This window comes from Montipora capricornis, chromosome 11 (assembly GCF_036669925.1).
Source record: "Montipora capricornis isolate CH-2021 chromosome 11, ASM3666992v2, whole genome shotgun sequence".
NCBI lineage: Eukaryota > Metazoa > Cnidaria > Anthozoa > Scleractinia > Acroporidae > Montipora > Montipora capricornis.
Window position 1 is genome coordinate 8,536,769 of NC_090893.1, and position 21,489 is coordinate 8,558,257.

The following is a 21,489-nucleotide window of genomic DNA, read 5'->3' on the forward strand; positions in this document are numbered from 1 at the left end:
ACCTTGCGAGTTTTCTTATTTTTGTTTCAACGGAATTTTACAAGCAACTAGTCTTTTCAGCAATTTTCATGTAACATAAACTGCTCGTTGAAACCGTCGTAATTTAGAGGATTATAAGCCGGTTTACGGCGGAGAATTGAAACCATAGACGCCACGAGGAGAACTACTTTCCTTTCAAATCGACGTTAATTTGTAAGTTTTTAGCTTTTATTGGGCTTATTTTGTTTGTCAATGGCAACGAACGGAAAAGTGAAGCGAATTGATTTGGATCATCTAATTCAGGAATTCACGCTATGGCAAAAGGTAAGCTTCTAAATGAGGAAATTTTGTGAGAGGTTTTTGGGTGTAGTATAGCGGAATATTTATCAGAGTTTTTCTGTATTTTGACTCGAAAAAATACAGCTTTATGCGCCTATCAACTCGAAACTTCAACATCGACCCCCTACCCCATCCGGGGGGGGGGGGGGGAGCATTTGATTTTTGGAGATTAAATCATTCAAATTCCCACCCCCTCGGGCCAAAATGGTGTTCAAATGCCTTACCCTATCTTCGGATTTGTCTGTCATACCCTTTATATGATGATGCCGTTTTTGCCAGACTTGAGCTACTGAAAAAAACAACTTTAATATTGAAACTATTAAAAGTGACTTGAAAATTGAATTAATTAAGTCGGACAATGTCAATAAGCAAGTATAAGCTGCTCTAACTCCGAGACACGGCAAAGGTTCTTTAACGAGGGAACTGTATTCTTATCAACAGTAGAGCCTAGAGCGTTTACGACTGCATTTTTTTTTTAATTGTTCAGTGTCGGTTGATTACCTCTAACAGAAACGTACAGCTTTCAGAGCTTTAACAATGAAATGGAGGCTGTGAAAAGGTACCATATTGTATTCACTCTATAGTGTGACAAAGACGAATTACGCAGCCAAAATTCCTTTGAAGACAACTTTTGAAGATCTTTTTTGTTTGACAATCGCTCACAAATGCTATATCTCTTCCTTCAAACTCTTCTATCTCGTCCGAACACGTGTTTTAAAATCGTTAGCGACTTCGGCGCCCGAAAAATATAAAATCTGACATTTCCGGTTCAATTTTCCCCACCGCCCCCGGGCAAAGGTCAAATTCCTCACTTTCCGGGCACAGACGATAGTCAAATGCCCGGGCTTGGCCCGGGGAGGGATGGTGAAGTTTCGATTTGATCGGCGCATTATAACACCCCGAAACCACACGCCAAAACATCTAACTTCTAACTTACGATTTTTCGTCCAACTTGTACTGCAAGGTGTGGACATACCTTGGTGAATAAAAATTGAATAAAAAGGAGAAGGAGGACAGACGAAAAACGAGGACCGAAATGGGAAGCCTCCATTTTGTTCCAGTTGACAAAGTAAACAGGAGGCTGAAGGTAGCCTTTACTTTGGCCGACTTCCGTTTTAATTATCGCTAAAAGACGCTGACGGTCTTCTCAGATCACTTGAATGTGGAAAATTCGAAAATTCGAGTAAAGAGATTCATTGTAGTAGAAACAAGACAGTGAAACATCGACTCAAACTTTTCGATGTTCCTTAGCTCAATAGACCTATTTACAGTGGTGTGCTTAGTTACCTGGCCTTTAAATGAAAGTGAGGCTGGTGTTGACCTTGTTATGATACAGACCTCCCTCCTTTTCTTACAATGTATTTTAATGATGTTGTTGTCATGCTAATTAGTAAGAATTTACATAAGAAAGGCAGTGAGGTTTCTATCAAAACGAGGTCAACTCCAGCCTCACTTTCATTCACAGGCCAGGTAACTAAGCACACAACTGTAAAATGGACTATTGGTTTTCCCCTCTCTTCAAAAACCAACATTTGATTTAATTTGCGTTGATTTGTTGATTTCAGTTTACAGTGTCCCCAATTAATTAGTGTTCCAGCGCTAGAAGACTAGACACTAACAAAGTTCCTTTCCTTTCCTTTCCTGATACTCCTCGCAGTCTTTATTTATTGAAGTCATACTAATGAAGGCTTTTACTTTGACCTGAAATTTTGAACTAGACCCTGAGGGATTCTGTTCACGAGAACAACTGTTTGCAAATGGAAATTCGCTCTCTTATGAAGAAGGTACAATCGAGTGAGGAGGCTGAGAAGATTGCGCGTGAAGGTTAGACTAATGACACTGCAAAGAATGAATATGTTTTCAAATTTAAGGGCGCTTGCCGGCCATCTGACATGCAAAACTGACCAGCCAGACCGGGGATTTGGAAGGACTAACCCTAATGCCTTCAAGTAAACACACTTGAAGGATGATATATACTCCTCCGGAAGAATGCGAGGGATTATCATACAAGTGTTCCTTCAAGTTGTTGCGGCATTTTCTTTACAAACTGACGGCTCTTGCCGGCCAGTTCTAACAAATGGAAAGCGCCCTAAGATTATGATACCTGCGAAATTAAAAGTTCTCAAGGACCGTGGACCAGTGCAATTAAAACTTGTTTCCATTGAGAACGATCAAAATGCTTTTCTTTTAGAATTTTAACACTAAAAACTCAAATTTCCAGTGAGTGGAATTTCTGCCGCCTCTTTGGTGGATCAACTGTACCTGTAAAGCGGTTATTTCGATAATGGAGTAGAGCATACATATGTTGCAGGGGACTTCTCCGGTGAGGAGGTCTGTCCTTAGTCTGGTTGAGTGTGAGGCATCAAATGTAGACTGATGGCATCTACCCTAATGAAGATATTTAATCTCATCCGATTAGTTTCTTGTTGATTTACTTAGAGCCACTATAATGTTCTATTTCATGAAAGGATGTGCTCTATTTGTTCTCTCTTGATTATAAAGAAGCTGGAAGATTTAAAGACATGGTAGACAAGTTACAAGAAGTTATTTCAAAACGCTGTGATTACGAAGGTAAAAAGTCTTATCCTCAAAGACTGACAAGCAGTTGATGAGTATGGCTCAACGTTCTTTTTCCGACATGCTTTCAGACCAAAATGAAGAACTGAGAAAACAAATCGCAGGAATGAAGGACAAATCAAGCAAGATTGAGGAGGTAATCCATGTTTTTTTTGCATAATTAAAATTAGCATAAGTGCTTCTCCTTTTTAGAACTATGGCGATATATGGCCAGCTTGAGTGACCGATGAATCTAATTTGACTGTGTCATACCAAGGGTTCTATACAAATACTTTACTTCCTTTGTTTTCTATTCATTTAAGGAACACAAAAAGCAAATTTCTGAAGCGCTAAAGAATCTCGAAACAGCTGACCAAGTCCACAAAGAAGAGGTCTTGAGAGTGAAAAAGGAAACCCTTCAACAAAGTAAGAACTGACGAAAGGCAGAAGTGATCTCCGCACTTATAACTGGACAATTTAAACACTTTTCTTTTTTATAGACACCTGAAAAATTCAGGTGGCTTCAATGGAATTCGAACCCATGACCCATGACCCATGACCGTCGCGATGCGGTGCAATGCTTCACCAATTGAGACACGAAGACACCCAGTTGGCAGCGGATCAACCTGTTGGGCCCATTTGTTCCCGTGAAAGGACTTGATGAATGAAATAAATATATGTAGTATATACTAAAACAGTGGATAGCGTTGAAGGCGCGCGCTGATTGGCTACTCAAACTCCGGATATCCATTGCTATTCACCTCCAAGCAATTCGCGTGGAATTTGCGCCCGAAAAAATTGTAATCTTTGCAGAAATAAATGAATTAAAATCACCTTTTTGTGCTACATCATCTCACTGTTTTAGTATATACTAAAACAACTATTTACCTCAGTGTCGGTGGCTAGTGTTGGCTAGTCTCTTCGCGGCTCGGTAAATATCCACCACTAGCCACCTCCACTTCGGTGGATTTTGAAGTGCGCGAGCTATAGTCGAAAGTAAGAACTGATTACAATTCAAACACGGGTTCTTCTTCGTCTTCCTTTTTGTCAGGTAGGCGGCGAATTCGCTTTGTCACGTAGAAGTGAACTCTTAAAAAATCATTTAACCTGAGATGGATTCTCAGCATCTGGTAGAGTGTTATAATAGAAGGGCAATCTCGACCCCAGAGCTCTTCTTTTGACTGAGGGAGGGGAAGGGTCAACTCGAGGCTCTGGTGACGAGAATGAATAGAAGGGTTTTAACCGACTTGAACTACAACATTAAAAAAACTGATATTTAACATTTATTCAATACCGGAGAAATGATCCAAGAAATAATGTGAAAAGAAATAAGAGAAACGGACCTCAAATCTCTTGGCAGTAATGTTTAACTTTATTTTCACCATGAAAGCTGAACTAACTGAGTCTATTCGGATTCCCATGCGCAACCTATGTCCATGCTATGCTAGATTCGAGGGGAGCCTGGAATGTACAAGTAAACTCATGCATAATTGTTGCATGTTGTTGCTCAGTGTTGTGGTTGATGCTGCTGTTGTTGCTTTGTGTCTCAGGCAGAGGCGAGATTGATACACTGAAAAAGTCGTTAAAGGAAAGTGCAGATGAAGTTCAACAGCTTCAGAAACAGTTAACTGAAGTCAACCGTGCTAATCACACTGAAATAGTCAAACTTCAATTAGAGGTGAGATGATGAAAAAACACAACCAAAGGGATTTTTTTCTACGGTGAAATTCAGCTACCAGGGAGCTAATGATCAATTTTAATCCATTGTAATCTGAATGACTTCAACTTTTAGTATGACGCAAAACTGCAGAAACTTCAAAGGAACTGTGTGAGGACACAGAGTGGACAGGCTTCTAACGTCAATAATGACATATTCAGGAAGGTAAGTTAAATCAAAACTGGAATTGCTCGAGTTCCATCCTCACCGTCTCTGCGGCTGAACTTAAAATAGTTGAAAAGAAAGATGATTTCGTCTTCTCGAATAAGGCTGGTCTCATGATCCCAATCAGTTAAGTTACGTCAGTAGTACATAGATTAGCCCTTCTACGTCGGGTGGATCATGTGCATCTAGCGGACGAGCCGCATCCCAAGTCCCTAAGCTGAAACCCTCACCGGCCGGAGATACGGATCGATCCGCTAGACGTAAAACATCTATTTTAGTTTAGTAAATTTTCAGCTCCGACTACTGCATTTCTAGCTTTTTGATTGGCTAAAAAACTCCGACTATGAGCCAATAGTCGAAGTTTTACGTCATATGGAAAATAGTACGCCAAGATGCTCTTTCCGGCTGATTTGTAATATGCATTAAACAAAGCGAAAGCAAAAGGAGTAGAGAAGTTAACTTGCTAGTCATAGCTCGGACGTGGCTTGTTCCGCTTAAAGGCATGCATGATTGTTGCGAACTGTGGAGTTGAATTTTGCCTCCCAGAAGTAGTCTGAAGAACTATTGAAAACAGTTTTTTAAGCTCGTTATTCCACTGTAAAAAATAAATGTCACATCGTTGTAATTACTACAAAGGCAACAAGGATAAGCCTGAGGATGCATATATTAAAGTATCCAGAACCATCATTATCATTGCACAGATTTGATTATGTTAAATGTCTTGTTTTCTTTTATTCAGAAACTACAATTTGCCAAAGCTGAGGCACAAAAGGAAATCGCTGCTCTCAAAAGTAAGGTGTCTGAACTTGAAAGAAAGCTTTCACTGCAACAGATGTCTGCTGCAAAGAGGAAGAGGTTTTAACCTTTGTGAACATTGTGGTGCCAAGCACCTATTTAGGTATTCAAAGATATACATTTGTTCAGGAAAACGCTTTGTTTTCCGCCATAACAGATATTGTATCAACTTTTAATTAAACTAACCTTCATTAAAAAAGTAATGAAGTAACGACGGATGCGTTGCTTGTAATGGTCTTGCGAGTTTTTCGAAGTTCGTTTTTAACATTTAAGCGTGGGCAAATAAAATTAAATTTAGTGTAGTTGTTAACCACACTCGCGTGTATAATTGGGTGGTAAATAACAATAATTATCATATGACCCGTACGGCCCCGCGCGCGCTTTCATTGCAAAACTATTGAGAAAATCCCCGTGTGAGGGCCGTGCGCGATGGCGCGAGCAGGGCCACGGACCTCGCTGCGCACGGCTACGCCATGACCTCGGGCCAAATATTTTCCCGTCCGGCCCTCCCACTCAGTCAATAAGTACATAGTATCATTAGGATGCATAGACGATAACTATGCTCACTACTAGACGACTATAGGTGAGGGGCGAGGCTTACGAGAGGCTTGTCTTAATCAACCGGCTTATTTCACAATCGTTACTAGGTTTGCATGGGTGTATTCTCTAGTCAATAGCGGTGGTCAATTCACATCATTTGACTCAGCCCACTCACTTTATATGCAAGATACTGTATCTCCTTACAAACAGCCTTTTCTTGGTCAGTTCTACAAACAACTGGAAAAATAAAGTCTTTGTTTTGGTAGCCGCTGACGGTCTTTTTTAGCACTGACGGAGTTTAAGAAACGAAGAAGTCTGCCGACAATGACATAAAAACAATAATATCATTGGTTTAATTAAGGAAAAGTGAATCGTGCTGCACGTGTGGCACGCACGCATTTTAGTACATTTCGCGAATAACTAAATTTAAGGTTTTGACGACAACCAGGGCATACAACAGCGGGAGGGTCTTTCACCGGCTCTTCGTACCAAACCAGATATAGGATCGTCCGCTCATACCGTGATATAACGTGAGCAATACGGAATACTCGGGTAGTTACTTGATGTGTCTTTTTCTATTGTTTCAATTTTTTTTTAAACAAGGTATAAAACGTTCAGTAATTGTACAATTACCCTAACCCTAATCCTAACCCTGAAGGTTTTACCGTATTTAGATAATTTTATGCAATAAATGACAAAATACTCCACGTATCTTCCAATACTCGAGGTCTCAAGGAATACTTATGATAACGCAGCTATATTTTTAGCGACTTTTTCGTTGCTGAAACCGTCTTCGTTTCTTAATCTCCATCATCAATTCGTGGCATCGACGATGTCGGTAGACTTTCATATACCGGACCAAAATGGCGGAAGACAAAATAGCCATTGTTATTCTGATTAGGCCTTGTTTATTAGGTATTGTTATGTTTGCTCTGTTTTTTTTGTTTTGTTTTATGGACGTTAATTATTCCGGATCCGGTATATGAAAGACAAGCCACGATATCTTTGTATACCAATGTGTAGTTTCTGGAAATCCACTTTCTTTTCCTTCAAATTTGTGCTCTTTTCACCAAACACAAAAAAGGCCAACCGAACCAAGCCATACGTTACAATGGTGTAATTTTTTTACCCCTTCCCAACTCCTACATATGACTTGACACAGACAGTTTTATCATCCTCCTTATTCCTGTGGAAGGCCCTAGTTTTATAACGCCACGTTCGATCTTTGTCGCTTTCTATCCTGCGCAAGTCTGAGCCTTGGTCGAAAACCTGCTTTATGGCCTTTACTTTGGCTTGCACTATCATCAAAGCCAAACTTTGCCATGCAAAGAGGAAACGGCGTTTCTAAAACGAGGGTAAGGGTAAGACCAAGGGTGAGGGTAAGGGCAAGGATACGAATACAGAAAGTATCCTAAAAATGTATAAAAGCTAACCTTAAACTTTTGTTTAGGCCTAATGAGGCCTAAGGTTAGCCTTTATGCATGTTTAGGATACGTCTTGTAGTCGAATCCTTACCCTTACCCTGACCCTTGGTCTTAAGCCCTGGCCAAACGAAACGCAAGTCATCGCAAGTCGACGCAAGTGTTGTAACTTGCGCTGACTTGCATACCGTTTGGCCATCCACTTGCATTCACTTGCGAAGACTTGCGACGACTTGCGTTTGATTTGAACATGTTCAAATTTTGGACGCAAGTCTGCCCAACTTGCGTCTCGTTTAGCCACTCAACGAAACGAACATTCGAACTTTTTTGGAAACCTTTTAGCCAATCTGATGCCGCTGTTTGAGCAGGAATCTCAAACTATTTCGCGCCTTTCGCGCTTTCATTTTGACAAGATTGCTTCTGTCGTGGAGCAAAATTCGGAAAACTTAAGCCCCGAAGAGCTAAAAGTAAACAATTATAGGAATTTATAAAAACATAAGAAAAGTGAAAAACATTACATGAGACCATGTATCGGTGCAAGTATTAGCAGGAGTTTCAGTTAAAGTAGCAGCTCTTCAGAGCCTGAGCCTAGGAAAAAGAACAAAAAACAAAAATTCTGCTACTTTTGCAAAGGACTTGCGCTCAACTTGCGTCTCGTTTGGCCACCCTATCGCAAGTGAACGCAAGTCTTCGCAAGTGAGAACTTGCGTCGACTTGCGATGACTTGCGTTTCGTTTGGCCAGGGCTTTACCCTTACCCTCGTTTTAGAAACGCCGAAGAGGAAAAGATTTTAACTTTTGTCGTACCAGGCACCTCAGTTATTAATTGGAAGATATAAATGAGCTGTTTAACTAAAAAACCTTCGTTTTCGTTTGTAAAGTAATGTAGGAGCGATTGATGCGTTGCTTGTAGTGGTCTTGTGCGTTCTTTTCAAGCGCTTTTTGACGATTTAAAGCGTGCGTCGATAAATTCCTTTTTCCCTAGTCGTTGAGCATCCGTTCTGAACTAAAGAGAAGGTTTATTCAACCACTTGTGTAGTGTATAGGAGTAAGTAATAGACCACGTTCGATATAGCAATATTCACAGATGGCTACGAGACCTTATGGTTAAATTTGAATGGGCCGGTTGCTCGAAGCCTGGTAAGAGCTACAATTGTAGGTATCAGAACCTATAGGTTTCCATGGTATTTAACGCCGGTTGGCGCTAACCATGCTTCGACCAACCGGCCCCTGTTGTTTAGAAATCTCCCTTGAGACTTGTGAGACAAAGAAAACAAAAGTGAACCGTGAAATTTGACCATAAAGCCTCGTAGCCATTCCTGAATATTGATTTATCGAACAGTACGAATTAGTAATTTGGCTAATAAACAAATAAATAAATAAATAAAGTATAAAAGAGCCGGGATGATTCAAATATAAAGAAGAACTTTCAAGTGGATTTAAGGAAGGACAATCGCACAATTTTACAAGAATGGATGCTGGGGTTGCTTTTTCTTCCCTTCGTCCTGCACCTACAGTTTATAAATTTTCCCGAAGAGCCTTTCCTTTGTGTACTTGACCAACTGTTGGCGTCTTCTGTGCTTTCAAGTGACCCTTGTAAGGCCGAGGAAATCCCATGGGTGACAACATAATCACTAACTACAAAACCGCGTTTTTCATTGTTTTGGTTGTTTTGGAAACTAAATCTCTCATTTTCAGTTTGTGCTTATTAGCTTTGTTTGCCTTTGAATAAAAACTTTTAGAGTGAGTGGTGGATGCTAAACTTGGAACTGAAAGCAGGGTAATCATTTTAAAGTTTACGACGTTCAAGGATTAGGTGCGCTGTGGTGTAGAGCATCGTTGGTTTAATTTTTCGTGGAGATCAGTGAAACAATTGGGCAGGTAGTTGTTTGATGATTTGGAAACTTATATTCTGAGGTCGGACAAATCAATTTGTTTGTAGAAAGATCTCAAGCTCATTGTGTTTGGATACAAGTGTTTGTACTTAGCAGTTTGAAATGAGGATGCTAAACCAAGGAGTTTGATGTTTATTAGTCTAAATCTAATTTGATAACGGGAAGACAAAAGATGCCCGAAACTACTCAAAGCTGCAACTAATTGGTCTCGATCACTTGGTTATCTCGTCTGATTAATGCAACTTGAATCGTGAGGAGGAAAAGACAATAATGGATAATTTAGAGCAGACCGATGTTGTCTCCAACATCAAAAGGACCTTGACCTGTCAAATTTGCCAGAACCTATTCGTTGATCCTCGGATACTTCCCTGTCTTCACACTTTCTGTTGTCAATGTGTTGAGTCTTTGGTTCGCAACCGACCTCTGAAAGACAAAACCCTAAAGTGCCCCACCTGTCAGTTGGAGACAGAGCTTGATAGTCGCGCTTCTGCAAGGACGCTACCGGCAAACTCTCTTCTCGTCTCGATGTTAGATTTTTTACTAATTCAAGAAGGAAAAACCATCAGGTGTGACATTTGCGATGACAGCGAGGAGTCACTAGCTAACGTTCGCTGCAGAGAATGTTCATTATACCTTTGTGGGCTGCACGAGGAAGCTCACAGGAGAGCAAGGGATACAAAACTACATGTGCTACTTGATCTAGGTGAGCTGTCTTTATTTCATCCAAAAGAATATCGTCATTCAGAGACCACCAGTTACTCAGTCTGTCATTTTATGATCTTTTAGTGACAGTCAGTAAGTCAAGGTCAGCCAGTCAGTCAAGACGACTGACTGGTCGGTCGTTGGGAATGTCAGTCAGTGAGTCAGTCACTTTCAGTCATTATTTCAGTCATTGAATAAGTTGGTCCGCCAGTCAATTACCGAATCAGGCAGGCATTTCGTTCACTAGTCATTCTTTAAATCTGTTATATAATGAATCGATCTGCCTAAGTCATTTAGGCAGTGAATCCCTTTGTCCGTCACTTAAATAGTTAGCACTGAAGTCAGTCAGCCATCTGTGAGTCAATCAGTACAGTCCGTCAATTTAGCTTTTAGCATTGTTTTTAATCATGAGTTAATGCTGAATGAATTTTACAATAGATAAATGAAAATAAATTTACGTTAACTTTAATTTGTCTCTTCTTTTAAACGGCCATTTTGCAGAGCACCTGAAGACCATGTCGCTCAAAGAGCTGAACCGTCCATGTTTCTGCATAGTTCATTTGAAAGAGAGGCTAGCTTTATTTTGCAACACATGCAACAAGAGCATTTGTCGGAACTGTGCACTATCAGATCACAAGCGGCATGATACTAAATTCCTACAGGAAGTGTATTCGAAACTGACACCAAACCTTTCAGTACTATTGGACCACACAAAAAGCGTCTGTATCAAAGTGGAAAACGCGATTCCCGTAATAGACTGGATGTTCGCTAGAATTAACCTAAAGGCTGACAATGTCTTAAGGGACATCGATGATTCTTTCAACGCAAAGATAAAGGCGTTGGAAATGCGAAGAAGCGAGCTCAAGTCTGCTGTGGAATTGGTTCGGATAAACCGAAAGACATCTTTAGAAATGCAGAAGCGGAAACTGAAGGCCTCAAGAGATACCCTGCGAGTGTCGTGCAACTTTGTTAAAAGGGTTCTTGAAGAAGGTAATGTAAATCCCAGCGATTGCAGGGTAACAAGTTGATACATTCTCTGACGGTTTCTCGTATTATTTTTAATTCCTATCTATTTCCCTCTATTTTTTCATGGCAAACTTCCTATTTTTTCTATTTTTGTCCATGGTTGGTTTAAAATTCGGACGATTCTGATGCCAAGATGTTCTGCTTGACACCCTTTGTATTTTTAAGCCTTTTGCAAATGTTGTTGATTAATTATCTTCCAAAAATGCGTGATTATCCCCAAATTTCTTGTTGGATTTCAATAACAATTGTTAAGATCTACTTTTCAATAAACTGCGCAAAAGTACCTTTGAATTAGTAGGCACCGTCCTTAATTAAGCGAGATTAGGCTATGTAGAGAACAGGAATAGAGAAAGTTGTATACTTGGATGCCATTCAGTTCTTGACCGGGAAGGAATACTGTGCAGTAACTGTCCTGCTTTACAAAAGCAAAGAGAATGACTGGCTTTTTTGCTAGTGAACTTAGAAGTTTACCTTTGTATCAAAATTCACACTCGGCTACTATTGCTCTTACTTAAATTTTGTTTATCATGATTTCTGTAGGCGACCCAGTGTACTTGCTCTCCGCCAAAGATATTATGTCCAAACGACTTGAATCGCTGGTGAATCAAAATTACGAACTGCATCCCAGAGAAGATCATGCAATTAGTTTCTCTGCTGATGAAAAGATGCTGCAGGAGATGATTGACTCATTTGGCTGCATAGACGATAACTATGCTCACTACTCGACGACTAAAGCTGAAGGGCGCGGCTTACGAGAGGCTCGTCTTAATCAACCGGCTTATTTCACAATCGTCACTAGGTTTGTAAAGGGTGTTTTTCACTAGCGACGGAGTCGGAGTCGGAGTCGTAATCAGAAGCGCAGAGCGATACGATCTAGTGAAAATCAAACTGTCAGAGTCGGAAGCAGAACACCGATTCCGCTTATGACTCCGTCGCTTATGATCCAGTGAAAACTGCGTTGTCGGAGTCGGAAGCAGAAGCGGAAGAATAAACCAATCACAATGCTCAATTCCAAGCATTATGATTGGTTGGTTCTTCCGCTTCTGCTTCCGACTCCGACAATCTAGTTTTCACTGGATCATAAGCGACGGAGTCATAAGCGGAGTCGGAAGAAAATGGGAACGTTCTGATTCTGCCGACTCCGATTCCGTCGAGCTTATGACTCCGCTTACGACTCCGATCTTTGATTTTCACTTGGTCATAAGCGCTCTTACGACTCCGACTACGACTTTGACTCCGACTCCGTCGCTAGTGAAAACCAGCCTTAAGGGTGCATTCTGTAGTCAATAGCGGCGGTCCGTTTACATCATTTGATCAACCCACTTCATACCGAATACATTTGTTTGCAAACATCCTTTTCAGACTATAACTTAGCGGTAACATAGGAATTTTGCGATTAGTCCATCTTGTTCACATTGTAAATAACGGGATTGGTACGTACAGTTTAAAAGTAAAGGTACGAAATGAACGGTTCAGTGTTGCATGCTCGCGTTGCCGTTAAAGGTTATGTTAGACGAGCGGATTTTTAACGCAACATTGTTGCAATATTGTTGTCTTGTGCAACATGGCGCACACGACGATATTTGACACAACATTATTTTGCAGCAACATCATGTGTTGCAGGTTTTATCAATCGCTTTCAAAAACCTGCAACATTGTTGCCCGAATTTTGTTCGAGTTGGCGCGAGTAACACCCCCGCCGTTGACTTTCAACGCAACATCGTCCCAGATATGCACAACGGAGAACCGAAATAAGTCACGTCAACAGTGTCCGCCATATTTGTCGCCGAAAATTTGTCTGGCAGGAGCCTGTGCTCAAACGTTGCGAGCAATGTTGCGTTAAAAATCGTCTCGTGTAAATCAGTGTTTCAAATCGCTAATGAACTAGGTGAAATGGTTGTGCGCATGCGACGTGATGGTCACACCGGGTTTGGTGTTATAGTGTATTTACCTTGCTTTTAATGCTCTGTTAAAAATCGGCTCGTGTAACATCACCTTAGAGCTTGAAATTTGGTAATTTACTTGCTTTACTTGAGCTAGAATATTAGAATTTGTTAAGGTTTTAAACTGATATACAGCTGAAGCCACATCAAATGTTTTTTGGCAGAGACAGAAAAGGACGTCCCATCATCTGTGAAACGAGTGATGTGATTGTGCAGATTCAAGCCCCGGATGAAACCGTGATCGTTGCCGATGTCACCATTCAAAGTACCGGTAAACACAGCATTGGCTACACTCCGTCGGTACCAGGCCCTCATCTAATTCAAGTTACCATCCGAGGTTTCCCGATGAAGGGAAGTCCCTTCGCCGTGATTGTTCCTCGTGAGACCCGCGACTACAAAGATATGAACGAACCGCAGTTGATAATAGGAAGTCCCGGAGAGGAACCGGGGCAGCTTAAGGGTGCAAGGGGAATAACCGTGGACAAAGACAACAGAATCATTGTGTGCGACACAGAAAATTTTCGAGTTCAAGTGTTTGCTGCTTCAGGTGAATTTCATTTTGGTTTTGGAAAGAAAGGAAAGAACAAGGGAGAATTTCAAAATGGTCCTCAAAGTGTTGCTGTGAGCGAAGACGGAGAGATGTTTGTTTGTGACTTCAACGGAACTTCAGTTCAAGTATTTAATTCAAAGGGGGAATTCTTAAAAAAGCTGAATACTCCAATTGATGCGGAAACCTGTGGCAAGTTCAGTCATGTGGTTACGAGCAATGATGGCAGTGTCTATGTTGCTGATTGTGAAAGAAGCGTAATCTATGCGTTTGACAGTTCTGGAGAGTACTTGACGCATTTCAAGGCAGGGTGTTTAGACGAAAATGATGGTCTTCAGGGAAGACTCCACGGTATTGCTACGAACAACAGAGGTGAGGCCATTTTGGTGCCTAGGTGTTTTGTGCAACAAATGAAATATGAGTAACGGGAACAAACAGGGGTAGGGGCAAAGTGAACACAGAGGAAAAACTTCAGAACGTATGAAATTAAATAGCATTAAAAAAGGAACCAAAATAAAACACTCATGCCGAATATTTTTAACAATTTTTATTTCCGTTTGTAATTCTAGGTGAAATTATAGTCTCGCTTGCCAAGGATGTTGGATTCAGAGTGCTGAACAAGGATGGCAATCTCCTTCGAAAGATCAACCTTCCTCTTGAAGAACGTAATAGCTTATTTGCCGCGGAAGCTATTGCACTTGACTTGAACGACAACATTGTAATGGTGGACAGCATAAGAAATTGTTCGCTGATCTTTGCAGCTGATGACGGCCATCTTATAGCAGAGTGTGCAAGAGACAGTCTGTGTAATCCTCTTGGAGTTGCAGTCGATAGAATAGGAAGAATCATTATATCGGATTCTTCAAATCAAATTAAAGTGTTTTAGACCCGGCCCATTTTGTTCAAAGGCCTTATAACTTCAGTATCCAGTGGATAAGTCATTATCCATTCTCTATTTTCGAATTCCCCATAATACACTTTAATACACGTGCTCAGTGTTCATATTCACGGTTACGTGAGAAACTACAGATATCTTTGCACAGATCTGTCTGGAATTGAAAAGATATCTGGCCTTTGAAAAGCTTCTCGTGAAGGCACAATAAAAGCGCGTATCTGGCATACGTAAAAGCAGTACTTTTCGAAGATTGCTACATCCAGATTTGAAAAAGCAGTATCACGTGATCACCATGGTCGTTTTAGCCTTCATACTCTGCAAACTAAAAAAATGTCTTTGGAGAAATGGAGAATACTTGGTTTGCGACCAAGAACTGAGGGTGTTTTTTGTCGTCTTGAGATAACGAAAATTGGTTGAAATGGGAACGCTCCAGAAGTTCAATATTCTTTGAAAATCCATTTGATGTATAATAGCGGGACTATGTTAGTGTAACCGAAGAGAACTTTGGATTTGGCTCGTGGAAGGCGCATTGCATACTCAAATCAATTTAAAGAATTTACTCAAGTAGCGTGTATTTTTCGTTTTCCCATTCAAAACCTCGCTTCATTGGGTATGCCCAAATTTTCTGTCGTTTATTCTCAAAAGATCTCCATTACCAACAAAAGGCTACTGATGAAAATGGAACACGAGCTTGAGTGCAGGCCTTCTTAACTCGATGTTACTACAATCACAAATGTCAGGCGAGCGACTGAACGAGGGAGCAGTGTCTACTGTGTGCGCATGCGTTGTACGGGCTCTCACTCCGTACTGTATCAGTACATTATCATCAATGTGTGAATTAAGTCCGTAATAAGATTAGCTCTTTAGTTATGTAAGTCAGCCAGTATCCTTATTGAAAGTCCTGTTGATGCTGTAAAATTTGATAATGCTGTATTTTATGTCAATCAGATATTAGCCATAAATACAACAGCTACTTCCTCAGACACAATTACAAAACAGACACAAATCACTGCAAGATTCACGAAGGAAAATAATAATTATTAAGCTAACATCCATAGCTACAAAAACGAGAGGGGTGGGTTTGCCACCCAAAGTATAAAATATATCAGCCAATGATATTCTCTACCAAATACCATGTATTTTACTCTAAAATACATTCTTCGTGGCTTTGCATAAAGTATCAACAATTTACCCACACTACAAAACATTTAGCACAACTTGTGCTAACTGCAAACAGTGAGCTGAAAATGAGCCACACTAAAAACTTTCTCATTGAATAAGTAAATTCCACAAGATCCTAAATCTCCTGGGCTTTGCCCCTCACAATAAACAAAATGAAGAAATCCCTTGGGTTGCCAATAATTAACTATTTAAATAAGATACTTGGGAATAGACCAATTTTGATATATTAAAATTCAGACCGAAACAAAAGACATCATCTCTAAGCTCTAGGGAATAAATATAAGGATTTGTAAGAGTGTATTCCAGAGCCTTGAGATGCCTTTTGTTTAGGACTGAATTTTCATACCTCGAAAGTGGGCTATTAAGTTACAATCAAGTTAATGTAAACAATTCCTTTTGCAGGCAGAGACCGACAGAAAACTACTACAAAGTTATGTACAGATTCCTAATGTATGCGATTGGACCAAAGGCCAAAATGTTGCTATGGATGAATTTACAGAACAAATGCTCAGTTAAGACAAGCAAGTGCTCTTCAAAAGTATATCAAAGTCTGAAATCTATATTATTAATAATAATATGACCATTATCAACTGGGTCAGCTGAATGAAATGCATTTTATTCAGCAGCACCATCGATATTGGCCTGATTTTCTTCATCAACTGGGGCAGGAGAAGGACTGCGTGACTTTGTTTCCCCTTCACGAGCCTGATCAGTACTCTCTTCCATGGCAGTTGGCTCTTCCTTAGTTTGAGGCTTATCATTGTCATTCTCTTGGTTCTTGTCTGGACTTGCACTTCTGAAAATAAAGAGTGCATTAATTCTGGCCTTATGTCCCACTGGGGACAAAGAGGACTAACTAATTTGATTTATCTATCAGGTACCAGAGGGTGTGTCTTCCTCAGTTGACCAGCTTCTTCCCTCATTCACCATCAACAACAATAAACCTTTCTTCTTTTACAAGATCAAGCAACACACAGTTGATAAACCTTTTCCTAGCGACGCGTCTAGATTAATCCCACCCATACTGGAGAGACAGATTTCAAGACATACATTGCACAAGCATTCTACTATCAACCCCCACAAGTCCTCTTTTGTGGAACTCTTGTTCCCACTTGACACTCTCAATGCCAGTTTGTTGCCCAGAAAAGAATGCCAACACACATGTACCTAATACCACAGTTAAAATTGATGTGACCTGGTAACTTACTTTTGAGTGGTACTGTAACTTGTTTCATAGTCTTGTCAAGTCACTCCATGACTTACCTTTCTTTGTTAGGTCTTTCCCTGCTTCCACTGTGGCTACGTGAACGACTCTTACTCTTACTGTGGGATTTAGAACGTGACCTGGATCCTTTGTCTTCATTTGACCTTGAACGTCTCCTACACACCAGTGCCAAATAATGCATCATTAGGATAACAAGAGAGTGACAGAATGCTAGGCACTGTTTATTACATGACAATATTATTGCAAGGTTTAATGTAATCATACTAGATGTTTTGGTGAGTAGCATCGCTGCGTATTTTAAGGAGTTGTGCAGTATTTTGAGAAGCCTGCTAGGGCGAATCAAAATACAAGCAACGAGTAGAAATACATGTACTCAGCTATACTACATACCAAAACATCTACAGCAATAAGCTATTTACTATTCAACTTTTTTGCGCTAAATTTTTATCAACTTGAAGTGATTTGTAAACTGATGATGTGTGACAGATTTGTGTGACAAATGCAGGGCAAATGTCAGCACCTAAACTAGTCAAACAAGTTCTCTACTGTACAATATCAAAGTGTACAATAACTAACTGTACAATATTGTGGAATATTGGTAATCATTTTCCGTCCAATAACTTATACAGTTGGATGATAAAAAAAAGTTACAACTTTATGGTACTTAATAATGCAGGTTCTGATTGATGGTAAATGTTGGTATCAAACTTTAATGAGTTGATAGGGATTAATTGACCATTGTGAGGGGATTTGGAAGCAGAAGTTTTAAATGTTTGATGCAATGAGCAAATCAAGACATTGTGGTTGGAAAAGCAACTTTGTTGCTCAGAGCATAGTAATATGAAGAACAAAAATAAATTGATAGAAAGAAAAGCTCTCCTCATTCCAATTAGAGAAATACTTTTTTGTTCTAAATTTAGGTGGCTTTCCATGTAGCCTTGGTGAGGGAGAGACTGTAGACTGTAATAGTAAATTATTACGGCTAGAGTGAGTCAGGAGATTAACCAGACCTTGGTGACTGACTCTTGCTTTTGCTGCGGCTCCGTCTTCTTCTTGGAGAACGTGAGCGTGATCTGAAAAGAGTTAAAACAGCCCAGATCAACAACAGCAATAGCAAAGCACAGAAAAAAAAACAAACAGTGCACCTCTCAAAAACTAAACAAAAGGACCATTCTTTGATGGTGCCAAGATACTTACAATACACATTTTGCAGTGACATTAAGATTACTTTTACTAATCAATAGAAACACTTCACTTGTTACTGTACTGTGTGCTGTAACTTTGGATAGTGAAGTACCAAATCAAAAAAAAAAAAAAACTATCAATAAAACTTAAACTCAAAATAATTTTGCCTTTCATTATTTCTTACAATCTGGACAGTCTTTAAAAAAAAAATGTCAGACAAGTCATTTTTTTATATTTATCTCACTGATCAAATTTGCAAGTCATCAAAAGAAACAACTACTACTGTAATTTAACTTTACAATAATCATATATGTAGACTCGAGACTCAACAACAGATCAAAAGAAATTTTCAATTTTTGAAATTATGGAATGTTATCATACACTCAAAAGTTTCAGTAAATTTTTTAAAATTCCTGGGTAACAGTCTTTTCTGTAAGAGTAGCAAAAGAAAGAATAGATCATGATTGATTGTATCATTAAAATTTGATCATTATTATTTTTACACCCACTGAATAATGCAAAAGTCATACATGTAGTAAAAATTAACTTTGCATTAATTTTTACATCTTAAAGTTGTGTTCAAGACTTCTTGTTTTATGTTTGTGTTTTTGCAACACTGTACATCTGTAGATGTCATTTACTTTTAGCAGTTGGTTAATTAAGTGATATAAATGCTATCATGGTACAGTGTATTTAAACCGGTTTGCACTTTGAGCAACATGGACCACAGAGCTAATTTAAGCACAAAGATCCTTGAGTGCCGAAATAAAGCTAGTATAGTACAAAATAATCACTTTATTACTTTTATGAGCCAGTGCCCACTAAACTTTTATTGGGGCTTATGTCATTTGTTTATTACATACATGTATTTACAATTACATCTGTGATTCAGCATGCTCTTGTCACAAAACAGGCAACTTTCCGTAAGGGTTATGTTACTGACATGACTGTTATGGTTACTCTAAGTGGACTGAAGATTACGAGATATTCTCCACTCTGTAAGGATTTTGTCAACATATCTTTATCAAGGCTCCGTTTTTTTCCCTTTGTAAAATAGTGTTGTGCATGATAGCTGAGATAGTTAAAAGAAAACCAACCCTGACATTAAGAGGTGCCATGGTATTAAATAAAAATGCAGGTGTATTTTAAGAACATAGTGAAGTAAAGCAAACCAAAAAATTAATAAGAACGACTTACAGTTGTAGTGACAAACAAATTACAAATAGAAAGAATTGCTCTTGGGAAGTGCACCTTTATCACTTAGTAAAGGCAACTTTGTGGGATGGTATATAATGGTATTTTGGATGCCCTGCAGATTAAATGCATGAATCACACAAAAGCTACTGTGGTACTTACTCACTGACACAAGTACCAGAAGAGTCGTTGTGTAGTGTGCAGAAATCGATAACGCTAGGGAAGTGAATTGCTTAACCCTGTACGCTCGTGGATAGAGAAGCAAAAAGCTAATGCTCGCAGTTGCAGAGGATGGTTGAAAGCATGTCGCTCGTAGAAGCAGCAGGGGAGAGTAGAGCACAGACACACAGGGTGGGTAGAATCACCTCCGGATGCGTGGGCGATGCCAGTTGACTGACAACTGACGCAATTTTATTACTCCCTAATACATGGAAAAAAACTCTGCGTTATTAGTCTCAATAGAGTTTTCCTCAACATAAGCATTATCTTTATTGCAAATTACTGTGCATGAAAAAAGTGCTTTCCATTCAGCCAACTAATTGTGGTATGAATTTAAAATCCAAAGGGGCATAGTTTTTTGAGTGGAATATTGTCAACCCTTCCACTTCTGAAATTGTCTAGCATCAGACCGAGTAAAGTATGTAAATATCTCTCTTAGGAGGGTAAGGGTTAGTCCAAAATTACCAAGATTCAAACAAACTCCTGCTGTTTTGATTTCATTATTTTCCCAGTGTTAGATTTCTTAAGCACCACAGTGACATAAACCGGTGAATGGAAATCACTGTACTGACGGTAAGGTTCTCTTGCATGTATACCATGGTTTCAATTTTTCAATGTTCTGCCCCAACTTTCATGAATTTGATGAAATGGTGGTTAATTCATATCATCATGTGCATTTTCAAACAATGCACAGAAAATAAGAAGCAGTGAGCAACTCTGGATTGAAGGGAAATTTTTAGAAGTCCAGTCCTTTAAAGATCTTTGGAAAACCCTCCTGCATGCATTTCTTGGCTTTCACTTCAACAAATTCTTGTCTATATTTGGGATAGAACACCTTCTACATGTATAAGGATAAAAGCCATGGTTGGTCTTTCATTTTTCTAAAAATTTGTTTAAAATTTGTAGAAAGGTCAGATACAGAATTTGTATTTTTTCATTGTGAACTGCCATATTTACCAAACTACCCCTGAAGTCAATAAGATTTCCAACTTAAAATAAAACTCCCACAACACATCATTTACACTAACAATGAGCTAAAACAGCTGTCTCACTTGTTTCTAAGCAACCACTTTGAAAAGACAGGTGCAAAAATACATTTGCATACACAGAGTTTTGCAAATGAACGTTGGTCTTTATATCCAGAAACCGTTAACTTTTACATGAACTGTAGTTGAAACCAACGAATGTGAAATTCCTCCAGCAATTTTTAGTTACTTATAGATCCCAAACAGAACTATGTCGTTTCTTTTGAGGGTAAAATTTGTTAGCTACTTAAAATGGCTAGATAAATTAAAACCAACCCAGAAGTTAATCTCGACCACAATTCAAATCATGGTATTTCTCGATTTTCTAACAAGATCGTGAAACACCAAACGGTTCTCCCTGCTGACGATTTAACGACTAGTAAAATGTATCACAGACCAAACCCTTAACGAAAATAAGCTCATACAAAGATAATAGCATGCATAAGGCCGACTTACCGGCTTCGAGAGCGTCTTCTTCGGTCCCGGTCGCGATCACGATCACGATCACGGCCTCCGCCTGGCCTTCGAGTGCACTGCCGGGCATAATGTCCGACTCTTCCGCATTCATAACACTTCTCCGATATTCCGTGCTTTTGTCCTCTTCCACCTCGCGTTGCCCCCCGAGCCATTTCTACGCGAACTTTCTCCCCACAAACGTATCTTCCGTCCATTTCGTGGCAAGCGTCTTCTGCATCACGCGAGTCCTCGAACAAAACGAATGCAAATCCAGGCGGATTTCTGGCCACCCAAACGTCGCGCAAAGGACCAAATCGTTCAAATTCACGTTCTAACTCTCTTCTAGAGCCGTTATTGCCCAGATTCCCCACGTAAACTCTCGACATTTGGCAGCAAGATGCAGGTACATATACTTGTAGACAAAACGCGGAAATTAAGAACGAAGAAAAGCGTGCACGTTCCGTAAAGTATCCCACAAGGCCCT

General features: G+C 39.6%; 3 protein-coding genes across 3 annotated transcripts; 2 read left to right on the forward strand and 1 right to left on the reverse strand.

The window, feature by feature from the left end:
• Window positions 1-58: 58 nt before the first annotated feature.
• On the forward strand, window positions 59-5,822 carry LOC138023069 (coiled-coil domain-containing protein 152-like). Its single transcript, XM_068870100.1, has 8 exons — window positions 59-303; window positions 2,037-2,142; window positions 2,821-2,889; window positions 2,967-3,031; window positions 3,198-3,300; window positions 4,425-4,552; window positions 4,667-4,756; window positions 5,496-5,822. Exons 1-8 carry the CDS (start codon window positions 232-234, stop codon window positions 5,616-5,618), a joined length of 756 nt encoding a protein of 251 aa, XP_068726201.1. The 5' UTR covers window positions 59-231; the 3' UTR covers window positions 5,619-5,822.
• Window positions 5,823-10,623: 4,801 nt separating this feature from the next.
• Window positions 10,624-14,510, forward strand: LOC138023070 (E3 ubiquitin-protein ligase TRIM71-like). Its single transcript, XM_068870101.1, has 4 exons — window positions 10,624-11,098; window positions 11,675-11,933; window positions 13,242-13,996; window positions 14,194-14,510. Exons 1-4 carry the CDS (start codon window positions 10,624-10,626, stop codon window positions 14,508-14,510), a joined length of 1,806 nt encoding a protein of 601 aa, XP_068726202.1.
• Window positions 14,511-15,427: 917 nt separating this feature from the next.
• LOC138024138 (probable splicing factor, arginine/serine-rich 6) lies at window positions 15,428-21,475 on the reverse strand. The gene is made up of 4 exons (XM_068871244.1): window positions 21,006-21,475; window positions 17,937-17,999; window positions 16,965-17,081; window positions 15,428-16,497 (listed from the first exon to the last, which is right to left on the reverse strand). Exons 1-4 carry the CDS (start codon window positions 21,389-21,391, stop codon window positions 16,317-16,319), a joined length of 747 nt encoding a protein of 248 aa, XP_068727345.1. The 5' UTR covers window positions 21,392-21,475; the 3' UTR covers window positions 15,428-16,316.
• Between the last annotated feature and the right edge of the window lie 14 nt (window positions 21,476-21,489).